At 35.5% G+C, this 12,352-nt stretch overlaps 1 protein-coding gene across 18 annotated transcripts in view; it reads left to right on the plus strand.

Moving 5' to 3' along the window:
• Positions 1–12,352, plus strand: part of PLEKHA5 (pleckstrin homology domain containing A5) — a 237,422-nt gene that overhangs the window by 208,695 nt on the left and 16,375 nt on the right. For 9 of the 18 annotated variants that reach the window (XM_082740611.1, XM_082740625.1, XM_082740627.1 and 6 more), the window contains 4 exons: positions 2,962–3,073; positions 4,178–4,224; positions 5,025–5,213; positions 6,042–6,159. In XM_082740611.1, coding sequence (XP_082596737.1) covers positions 2,962–3,073; positions 4,178–4,224; positions 5,025–5,213; positions 6,042–6,159 — 466 coding nt within the window. The remainder of the gene's footprint in view (positions 1–2,961; positions 3,074–4,177; positions 4,225–5,024; positions 5,214–6,041; positions 6,160–12,352) is intronic. The other 9 variants (XM_082740618.1, XM_082740628.1, XM_082740630.1 and 6 more) reach the window with 1 other exon arrangement.

Raw genomic sequence — 12,352 nt, forward strand, 5'->3', positions numbered from 1 at the left:
AATAAATAAGATCTTTTAAAAATAAATAAAATAATAAAAACTTATTCTAATGCATTCTATATTAAATGCCTCTTTTTTTATCAAACTATTTTAGCCTGTTGACTTTTGATATGGTGTGAAAGATGCAGCACTGCGTAGTGTAAAGAATCCAGTTTTGTAAATAGTCACATCTGGAATCAAGTTCCAGGGGTTAATTTTCTTGTCTTAAAATATAAACAGTAATATAGCTGTCTTAAAGTGTTCCCCTGAGAAAGGGAGATAATAAATGTTCAATAAACATAAATGATAAAAATAAAGTAAAAGTCACTTCATGCTTGTGACTATATAAATTTAGCCATCTGTATTGGAAACTTTCTGAACCAACAGCCAAGTCAATACAAGGACTAAAAGTTAGTAAATTTGACTCTTAGAAAACCAGCTGTCTTCCATCTGTGCTGTCCAGTATAGTAGCCACTGGCTACATGCTACTGTTGGGAACTTGAAATATTGCCAGTGTGACAAGAAACTGAATTTTTTTTTTAAGTTTTTTTTTTTTTTTAAATTTATTTATTTGACAGAGAGATCACAAGGAGGGAGAGAGGCAGGCAGAAAGAGAGGGGGAAGCAGGCTCCCCACTGAGCAGAGAGCCCGATGTGGGGCTCGATCCCAGGACCCTGAGATCATGACCTGAGCCGAAGGCAGAGGCTTAACCTACTGAGCCACCCAGGCATCCCAAGAAACTGAATTTTAAATTGTATTTCATTTTAGTTATCTAAATTTAAGGAACCACATGTGGCTGTGACTTCTATATTGAGCAGTGGGGTTAATACTAACTACAGTAGGGAAAGAAAAAGAAAAAAAACAAAAACCTGAAATATCTAAGAAATAACCCAGGAGTCAGCAAACTTTTTCTGTAAAAGAGGAGATATTAAAGTTGTGAAAATTCATTTTTAGCTCTTAGGCCACAGCAGTTTACCTGATTTAACTTAACAAAAAACATTGATCCTGAATATGTAACATCTACATTATAGGGCATAAGACTTGAATAAATAGACAAGTGGAATTGGTAACCCTTGTCCATGGATGGCCTGATTTAACATTCTCTCAATGAAAATTCTTTGTATACAAATTCACATTCTGTTCGACCAGATTTCCTCCAGAATTCTTTGAAAAAATTAGCAAAACGATACTAATGTTTTAAAGGTATATGAAGACCACAGTAGTTATTATTTTGAAAAAATAAAGAACTAGGGGTACCTGGGTGGTTCAGTGGGTTAAGCCTCTGCCTTTGGCTGGGGTCATGGTCTCAGGGTCCTGGGATCAAGCCCTGCATCAGGCTCTCTGCTTACCAGGGAGCCTGCTTCCCCTCTCCCTGCCTGCCTCACTGCCTACTTGTGATCTCTCTCTCTCTCTCTCTTTGTCAAATAAATAAATAAATAAAATCTTTTTAAAAAAAAAAAAGAAAGAAAGAAATAGAAGGCCCACTCTATGAGATATAGCACTGCACATAGACAAGTTACATAATGACTCTGCACTTTAGGATTCACAACTGTAAAATAAAAATAATAGTGCCTACCTCTATCAGTATTGTAATGACTAAATATGTTGATATTCTTGAAGCAGTTAGAATAGTATAAGGCACATAAAATAAACTGTAAGTGTTTATTAAATAAATAACTAAATGGGGCACATGGCTGGCTCAGTCGGTAGAGCAGGTGACTTAATCTAGAGGTTGTGAGTTCAAGCGCCACATTGAGCATGGACCTTCCTTTAAAAACAGCAATAATAAATTAAGTAAAGAAGCAAACAATGAGGGCAACATAAACAGACTTAAAAGATGGCATGTTGGCAAGAAGTATTGTTGACCACTAAAATTCAACAAGACTATTCTGATCTGCAAAGAAATTTCTTTTTGACTTGGAGAAGCAATACATTAGGAAAGTGGACAGAGAACATGACTAGTTAATCTATAGAAAGTAGAACAGATTGCTAACAAGTGTTTGAATATTGTTCAAAGTCACCAGGAATCAGAAAAATACAAAATAATAAAAAATGAGATTTTCATTGTACACCTTTCAGATAGGTAAAACTTACATAAATTTTTTAATTATTGCAAAAATAATATGTATCCTATATACATGTGCATATATCTGATTTTTATCATTGACATTCACTCCCTAGAAGTCTGTGTCAGTATTCATATCCCTGGCTTGTTCTTGTGTTTGGGTCTTGTGTGAATACTTCCTTCTTTTATTTTGATGCTTTTAGCCCTGTGGCTTGGAAAACTGGATAACTAAGGTTACGTAGTGCCTTTTTGAAGCAGCGTAGCATAGTCTATATGTTTATAGACATTAAAAGCACGTTTTCACCCCTCAGAGTACTTTAGCTGTATTGTCTGTATTCTAGTATCTTCAGTTGTCAAAAACTGATATTCAGTGAAAAAAATTTTTCTGGTCAGTATGACAGTTTTGTACTTAATTGCCCCCCCCCCTTTTAAAATAAATTTATATTCCAAAAAATGATATTTCTTGTTATCCAAACTATCAGTAAGTCATAGAGTTCTATTAGAATCTTGTTGAAAACCAATATGATCTCATTTTCTATAACTTAGGAAATTAGTATACTTTCCATTTCTTTTTTCTTCTCCCTTAAAATTTTTTTTTAATTTGAGTTTTGTGAGTTTCTATTTTGTTCTGTTTTCTTTCTGTTTTCTATTTTTCAGTCCCTTGTGACCAGCAGTAATGCAAGGCAAAGCTTATTGAAGAGATAGATGTGAAATAGTGCACTTAAGTCTGAGAAATTGAATTTTTTCTTTCTCTGTTTCATCAAAGGCCACAGATGTTGCAAAATTTGGGAGAGTCAAATAGATCATACTAAATATTCTCAAAATTTGATCCACTGCAATTCTCACTTTTTAAAATATGTAATTAGTGGAATTTACAACTTTTTTTTCCCCTACATATGGGCTCTTTTTCCTGAAAGACTGAATCAGCAGGAATTCAGCGTGCACAGATTCAGAAAGAACTTTGGAGAATTCAGGATGTCACGGAAGGACTGAGTAAACACAAACAGCAAAGAGGCACCACAGAAACAGGTGAATCAGCTTTTCGCAGTAATTGACCATAATCTGATGTCTGAGTGGAATGACACGAGGCACCTGGCTCACTCGGGCAGAACAGCATGCAACTCTTGATCTTGGGGTTGTGAGTTCAAGCCCCGTGTTGGATGTAGAGATTATTCTACAATAAATAAGTAAACTTTTTAAATAAATAAGCAAACAAGTGAATAAATGGAATGACACAGAGAATTGGATTTCTTTTTGTTATTTGAATGGATTTTTGGCATCAGAAAACAGGTACTCATGTAACATTGAATCAGTACACACATTTATAAAACAAAGCAAAAGTTCACAACAAAAATTAGTTACTATTTTTTGTGTATAATTATACACATGCATAATGTTTTGCTTTTATGAATTTTTCCCACAACAAAAAATGGAATCATTGTATACTTATTTTTCAGCAATTTGGTTTTGGCTCCTGAACAGTACAGTGCAATAATAACTGTGTAAGAATCCATTGTATAGATGGACTCTAATGTATCCCATTTCTCTGTTGTTGGACATGTAGGCTGTTTTCAGGTTTGGGGTTTGTTTGTTTTTTTCTGTCATAAACCATGCTGTAATTGTATATATTAGTGTTTGTATGTGTGTTATTGTATACATAACTAAATGCACATGCTAGTACTTATGTATCACAAGAAGCTGGAAATGAGCACACAACTTTCATTTTGATAGTCACAGCCACATTGTCCTCCTAAAAAATTGTACTGAATTATGCTTAAATCAGTAGTGCTTCAGAAAACTATTTCCCGGTACTCTTATTTAAACATATTTTAACTTGTATTTCAATTTGTATTTTTAAATGTAATTGGTTTCAAATTCTGAAAACATTAATTAAAAAAGCGATTAGAAACTGAAGGCTTCATTTCAAATAAATGAAATGGGGGCGCCTGGCTGGTACAAAGGAGCATGTAACTCTTGACCTCAGGGTTATGAGTTCAAGTCCCACTTTGGGTGCAGAGATTACTTAAAAATAAAATATTTAAAAATAAAATAAGTGAGATGAAATGATTTCTCTTTTTTGTAGATTTAAATTGTTTCATTTAAGTAGTTAATATTTTATAATTTTTTTAACAGGTATGGCAGGGTCAAAGCCTTTCTCAACAGTTAAGTACAAAAATGAGGTAAGTTTGGATTGTCTTTCTCTAAATTATTTTAAAATAACACATGAATTAGAATTTGTCTTCTCTTCATAACAAAAATGTTTCCTAAATATATTTAAGGTATTGTTTTAATCTTGAAATTTCTCTAATTCAGTAATTTGATACTTCTAACAGATGTGGTTTTTCTTCCCTTAATGCAAAAAAAAAAAAAAAAAAATGGACTCACTACTTTTCATCTGTGTTAGAACTTTAACATTGTCATACTTTTTCTAATATAAGTAATTTGAATATTTATCATTGTTTCTTATTCTTCATAAAATTTGTAGGATGATTGATAGATAAGTTGGCTGTGTGTCATGCATATCATTAGAGAAATTACAACTACAAAGAGATACTGTCAACCTGATGGAAAGCATCCGTGGTCTTGAATTTTGTATTAAAACCAATCAAAAAGAAATGTTTCTTTATTTTGTCTCTTAAAATAACAATAAAAAAAATAGTAAGATTTTTAAATTAATTATTTTCTTTTATTTTTAAAGTGAAATAACAGTAGTTTCATACATCTGTTTTGTTGCTAAGCTTCAGATGAAAGCTAACCTGTGTGTTACGGGAAAAAAATAGATAAGGCCAGATTTAAGGCTCAGTTACTGACTATCATACTTTGCATTTTTTATTTTACTGTTCAATATGAGACTTTTGGCTTGGCAGTATCCCTTTAATTATCTTAAAGTGACTTTAAGTTAACTTACCATTGCAAAGAATTTAGATATACTTAATTCAATGTGCTTATCTAAATAAGGTGACTATTCTACAATCTTTAGGAAGAGGAAGTAGTCCCACCTCGTCCTCCACTTCCTCGGTCCTATGACTTTACAGAGCAGCCTCCCATAATCCCCCCTCTGCCCAGTGATAGCAGCTCCTTGCTCTGTTATAGCAGGGGCCCAGTCCATCTGCCTGAAGAAAAGAAGATTCATCAAGTTCAAGGATATCCAAGAAATGGATCTCACTGTGTAAGTGGCTTCAGTAGCCACAGAATAATCAATCATATACCTGATTTTTAAAGTTAATTTGTTTTACACTCAAATGTGTTTTTTTTTTTTTTATCATAACCCCACTCACTTTTAGCCAATGTTTTTTCTATCTGTTTGTTTATATATAGTTATCATTTGTGTTTTTCCTGTTTTGGTTCTACCATTCTCATTTTTTTATAATTTTAATACTTCATAATTTCATATTTTTAATAAATGTTTTTGTAAAGTGGTTAATATACCATTTCAGGATATTAGAGGCAAAATATCTTTGGATCAGAAAGAAGTGAAAATGAAAAAAAATTGCTGCTAGGAATGATAAAAGGGTTAGGATATGGGCACTTCCACCTAGGAAAACTATTAGAGGATGTGGACATTGCCAAGGAGAGATGTTACCCATGGAAGCTGGAAATAAGAGGTTTGGGGTTAAACAAATAAATGTAAAATGTGGTAAGCCAAAAGAGAATGAAGGGGATAAGGAATAGGGCTAATTGAATTAATATGATGTAATTATTTTCAGACTTCAGATGTGCTGTGATAAAAAATGCTCTAATGACTTTGTCCCTAATAAGAATATTCTTAATTTGAAAACTGAAACTTTAGCTGGTTAAAAATATTTCAGATATTTTTTTGCTATATATATATATCAATTATATATATCGGTTGTACCTGTACCCAAGATAGCTGACAGAGGCTTGTAATTTTCAGGGTTTGATTTAAGGCTTTAGAAATAAACATTGTAAAAGAAACTTGTACCAGTTTTTTTGTTTTTTTGTTTTTTGTTTTGAAATTGCACATGTTCCTTTCAAGGGTCCAGATTATAGACTCTACAAGAGTGAACCTGAGTTAACAACAGTGGCAGAAGTTGATGAATCTAATGGAGAAGAAAAATCAGAACCTGTTTCAGAAATAGAAACTTCCGTAAAAGGTCAGCATTTGGAGATACGTTTTATCTCCTGTGTTTTCTAGATATTTAAACAATAATAAAATCAGTGTTGGCCCAATACATATTTAAATCCACAATCCCTGATCTGAAACCTTTGGAATCTGATGAGCTCCTGAATTCAGAAGTTTCAGGTATTAGGACGGTAACATGACCCATAAACCATACATTATACATCATCTCAGCTAGGCAGGAGGCCACATCCCCTTCTGAAATAAATTAATATTTCTGGAATATTCACCCAAAGAGGAATAAAGACTAAAAAGCTTCGTATCAGTCCAGGTTAGGTTTTAACTGAGAAATAAGTACATTGCAGACTTTTTTTTTTTTTTAAGATTTTATTTATTTATTTGACAGACAGAGATCACAAATAGGCAGAGAGGCAGGCAGAAAGAGAGGAGGAAGCAGGCTCCCCGCAGAGCAGAGAGCCCGAGTCGGAGCTCGATCCCAGGACCCTGAAATCATGACCTGAGCGGAAGGCAGAGGCTTTAACCCACTGAGCCTCCCAGGTGCCCCCGTACATTCCAGACTTTTAAAAAGCTTTCCATTTCCTGAGATTTTGGGGTAGGGACATTTTGGTTTTCTTCAAAACCAAACTTACTCAGAATTATACAAAAAAGATTAAGGGCCAAGGGGTACCCTACTGGATCCTTTGGTAGAGCATGTGACTTTTGATCTTAGGGTCATGAGTTGGAGCCCCACATTGGGTACAGAGTTTATTTAACCAAAAAAAAGTAAATAAACAAATTCAATGACATAGTATTCTTATTGGGTGTACTCTGACTTTTTAAAGCTTATTTATTTAATTATTTTTAGTAATCTCTATACACAACATGGGGGTTCAACCCTGAGGTCAAGATTTGCACACTCTTCCAGCTAACCCAGGCTAGCAGCCCTGATTTTTTTTTCTTTTTTTTTTTATTTTCTATACTGATAATTCTTTAGGGTGTAAAGAAAAAGGATAAAGGGGGCTATAGTCAAGAATAAATAGATAGAAAAGGCCAAATACAGTGCAATGATTCAGTCTTGTTTGGATTGTGGTTTGTTTGTTTTAAAGTCAGTTAATTAATATATAATGTATTATTAGTTTCAGAGGTAGAGGTCATCAGTCATCAGTCTCATGTAATACCGTGCTTATTACATCACATGTCCTCCTTAATGTCCATCACTCAATTACCCCATCTCCCTACCCTCCTCTTGTCTAGCAATCCTAAGTTTGTTTCCTGTGATTAAGAGTCTATTATGGTTTATCTCCCTCTCTGATTTCATCTTATTTTTTCCTCTCTTCCCCCTATGATTCTCTGTTTTCTTTCTTAATTTCCACATGAGTAAGATCATATGATAACTGTCTTTTTCTGATTGACTTATTTTGCTCACCATAATACCCTCTAGTTCTACCCATGTTGTTGCAAATGGTAATATTTCTTTTTTTTTTCTTTTTTTTTTCTTTTCTTTTTTTATGGCTGAGTAATAGTCCATTGCAAGTACACACACACACACAAAACATCTTCTTTATCCATTCATTTGTCCATGGCAATCTGGACTCTTTCTATTGTTTGGCTATTGTGGACATTGCTGCTGTAAACATTGGGGTGCAGGTACCCCTTCAGATCGCTACATTTGTCTCCTTTGGATAAATACCTAGTAGTGCAATTGCTGGGTCATAGGGTAGCTCTATTTTTAACTTTTACTTTTACTCTATTTTAACTTTTTGAAGAACTTCCATGCTGTTTTCCAGAGTGGCTACACCAGCTTGCATTCCAGCCAGCAGTGTAAGAGGGTTTCCCTTTCTCTACATCCTCCCCAACATTTGTTGTTTCCTGAGTTGTTAATTTTAGCCATTTTCACTGGTGTGAGATGGTATCTTACTGTGGTTTTGATTTGTATTTCCCTATGCCAGGTGATGTGGAATATTATTTTATGTGTCTGTTGGCCGTTTTTATGTCTTCTTTGGAGAATGTCTGTTCATGTCTTCTGCCCATTTCTTGATTGGATTATTTGTTTTTTGGGTGTTGAGTTTGATAAGTTCTTTTTTTTTTTTTTTAGTTTGATAAGTTCTTTATAAATCTCAGATACCACTCCTTTATCTGATAAGACATTTGCAAATATCTTGTTCTGTATGTTGTTTTTTTGTTTAGTTGACTGTTTCCTTGCTGTGCAAGAGCTTTTTATCTCAATTAAGTCCCAGTAGTTCATTTTTGCTTTTGTTTCCCTTCCCTTTGGAGATATTGTCTTGCAAGATGTTGCTGCAGCCCAAGTCACAGACATTGCTGCCTGTGTTCTCCTCTAGAATTTTGGTGGAGTCCTTTCTCACATTTAAAACTTTTATCCATTTTGAGTCTGTTTTTGTGTATAGTATAAGGAAAATGGTTTAGTTTCATTCTTCTGCATGTTACTATCCAATTTTCCCAACACCATTTGTTGAAGAAACTGTCGTTTTTCCACTGGATATTCTTTCCTGCTTTGTCGCAGATTACTTGAACATATAATTGAGGGTCCATTTCTGTCTTCTGTATTCTGTCCCAGGGTTCTATGTGTCCATTTTTGTGCCAATACCATACTGTTTTGATGATTACAACTTTGCAATAGAACTTGAGGTCTGGAATTGTGATGCCACCAGCTTTGGTTTTCTTTTTCAACATTCCTCTAGCTATTCGGGGTCTTTTCTGATTCACTACAAATTTTAGGATTATTTGTTCCAGCTCTTTGAAAAAAGTGGATGGTATTTTGATAGGGATTGCATTGAATGTGTAGGTTGCTCTAGGTAGCATAGATATTTTAACAATATTTGTTCTTCCAGTCCATAAGCATGGAATGTTTTTCCATTTCTTTGTGTCTTCCTCAATTCCTTTTATAAGTGCTCTGCAGTTATTAGAGTACAGATCCTTTACCTCTTCGGTTAGATTTATTCCTAGGTATCTTATGGTTTGGGGTGTAATTGTAAATGGGATCAATTCCTTAAATTCTCTTTTTTCTGTCTCATTGCTTTTTTGTTTTGTTTTGTTTTGTTTTTTTGCAGTTTTATACATCTCATTGTTAGTGTATAGAGATGCAATGTGCATTGATTTTGTATCCTGCTATGTTGCTGAATTCCTGTACAAGTTCTAGCAATTTTGGGGTGGAATCTTTTGGGTTTTCCACACAGAGTTATCATGTTATCTGTGAAGAGTAAAAGTTTGACTTTTTTGCTTATTCAAATGCCTTTCATTTCTTTTGTTGTCTGATTGCTGAGCTAGGACTTCTAGTAGTATTTGACAATGATAGTGAATTTAGTATATTCTTTACCTGTAAGGTCTCTGTTTCTGTAGATTGCCTCTGTTCCTTTCTGGTCTGTTACTTTGGGACTCTCTTTCTCCTTAAAGAATCCCCTTCAATATTTCTTGCAGGACTGGTTTAGTAATCACAAATTCTTTGAATTTCTATTTGTCCTGGAAGCTTTCTCACTTATATCTCCTTCTATTTTGAGGGTGCTTGGGTGGCTCAGTGGGTTAGCCCACTGCCTTCAACTCAGGTCATGATCTCAGGATCCTGAGATCGAGTCCCGCATCGGGCTCTCTGCTCAGCAAGGAGCCTGCTTCCCTCTCTCTCTCTGCCTGCCTCTAAGTCTACTTGTGATCTCTCTCTGTAAAATAAATAAATAAAATCTTTTTATAAAAAAATAAAACCAGTGAGATTCAATTTATAGTCATACCACATGGGCCAAGGTAAAACTGGCATTACCTTTTTAAGTTACCTAATTTTTTTTTTAAGATTTTATTTATTTATTTGACAGACAAGGATCAGAAGTAGGCAGAGAGAGAGGAGAAAGCAGGCTCCCCACAGAGCAGAGAGCCTGATGCAGGACTCAATCCCAGGACCCTGGGATTATGACCTGAGCCGAAGGCAGAGGCTTTAACCCACTGAGCCACCCAGGTGCCCCTACCTAAATGTTTTTCGGAGTAGTTCAGTTGTTTTGCTGGGATTTTCCAGATACACAGTTATGTCATACTTAAATTTTCCTTTTTTCCTTTCCTTATTTTAAATCTCTTCCTTCTCTGGAGCCAGTGGTTGCACAGTTGTGTTAGTAGAGAAAGTAGCAGATATCCTAATTCTGTTGTAGACATCAGTGGAAAAGCTTTTAAAACTTTTCCCATGGATCATGGTACTGGCTTTCATATGGGCTATCATATTATGGAAGTATCCATTTATTCTAATTCAGTAAAGCCTTCCTTGTTTTGTTTTTTTTTTAAAGATTTTATTCACTTAAGAGAGAGAGAGAGACCACAAGGAGAGGAAGACGCAGACTCCCTGCTGAGCAGAGAGCCAAATGCAGGGCTTGATCCCAAGACCCTGGGATCATGAACTGAGCAGAAGGCAGATGCTTAACCGACTGAGACACCCAGGCACCCCATTGGTTGTCAACTTTTAAAGAGTGGAACTTTGGGGAACTTTGTTGGCTCAGTGGGTTAAGTGTCTGCCTTCAGCTTGGATCGGCAGGGGGGTCTGCTTCTGCTCTTTGACTCTCTCTGTCTCTGTCTCTCTCTGTTAATAAATAAAATCTTTTTTAAAAATTAAAAAAGGAAATGTTGCCTGTGTTTCCTTTTATTAAAAAAAAATAAAAATAGAAATTGGAACTTTGTATAGGCTCCTAGGTGGCTCTGTCAGCTAAGAGTCTGACTCTTGATCTCAGCTCAGGTTTTGATCGCAGGGTCATGAGTTCAAGCTCCGTGTTGGGATCCACTCTGGGCATAGAGCCTACTTAGAAAAAAAAAATGGGGACTTTATAGCTTTTCTTAAAAACTCAATAGATCTAGGAGCACCTGGCTGGCACAGTGGGTAGAACATATAACTCTTGATCTTGGACTTATAAATTCAAGCCCCACCTTAGGTGTGGAGATTATAAATAAATAAATAAATAAATAAATAAATAAATAAATAAATAAATAAAAATATAAATTTATAAATAAATAAAACCTTTGGAGGACGCCTGGGTGGCTCAGTTGGTTAAGCAGCTGCCTTCGGCTCAGGTTATGATCCCAGGGTCCTGGATCGAGTCCCACATCGGGCTCCTTGCTCAGCAGGGAGCCTGCTTCTCCCTCTGCCTCTGCCTGCCTCTTTGTCTGCCTGTGCTCGCTCGCTCTCTCCCTCTGTCTCTGGCAAATAAATAAATAAAACTTAAAAAAAATAATAAAATTTAAAAAATAATAATAATAATATAAAATAAAATCTTTGGGGGAAAAAAGACTTAATAAATCTAGGGGCGCCTGGGTGGCTCAGTGGTTAAGCCGCTGCCTTCGGCTCAGGTCATGATCTCAGGGTCCTGGGATCGAGCCCCGCATCGGGCTCTCTGCTCAGCAGGGAGCCTGCTTCCTCCTCTCTCTCTGCCTGCTTGTGATCTCTCTCTGTCAAATAAATAAATAAAATCTTAAAAAAAAAAAAACTTAATAAATCTAGCCAGAATGCCCCTGCTTCAACAGCACTGGTTTCCTGGAACTGAGTGGCATCTACCCCTTTCAGGTAGGGTATTGGGGGAAAAGTTGCTATGTATCACATGTATATTTTTAATCCCTGTGGGCAATGTGTTTAGAGCATATATAAAATAAGGACTACGCTTTTTCCTTTGCTTTTGCATATTTTATTCCATTCTTTTTTCTGGCTCTTATATAGTCATAAAGCCTTATGATATGTATTGGATAAACGTGACCAGTCAAGTTGACGAAAATTTAGCAATTGTTTACTAAATGACTTTTAACTCATCAGTAGGAATTTAATTAAATTGAAAAAAGTGAAGAAGTTGATTATCATTTGTTCCGTGAATGCATGTCTTTACTAATAAAAAATACCTTGTCTGACATATGTTCTCTATAGCGTTTTGATTCTTTCTTGAAATTTACCTTGGGGCGCCTGGGTGGTTCAGTGGGTTAAAGCCTCTGCCTTGGGCTCAGGTCATGATCTCAGGGTCCTGGGATCAAGCCCCGCATTGGGCTCTCTGCTCAGCGGAGAGCCTGCTTCCCCCTCTCTCTCAGCCTGCCTCTCTGCCTGCTTCTGATCTCTGTCTGTCAAAGAAATAAATAAAATCTTAGAAATTTGCCTTTTAAAATTTAAGTGTTTGGTTTTTTATCTTTTCTTTTTAGTTATCTCTGTACTCAACATGGGGCTTGAACTCATGACCCTGAGATGGAGAGTTGCATGCTTTCTC

This window comes from Mustela nivalis (assembly GCF_964662115.1).
Source record: "Mustela nivalis genome assembly, chromosome: 7".
Lineage (NCBI taxonomy): Eukaryota > Metazoa > Chordata > Mammalia > Carnivora > Mustelidae > Mustela > Mustela nivalis.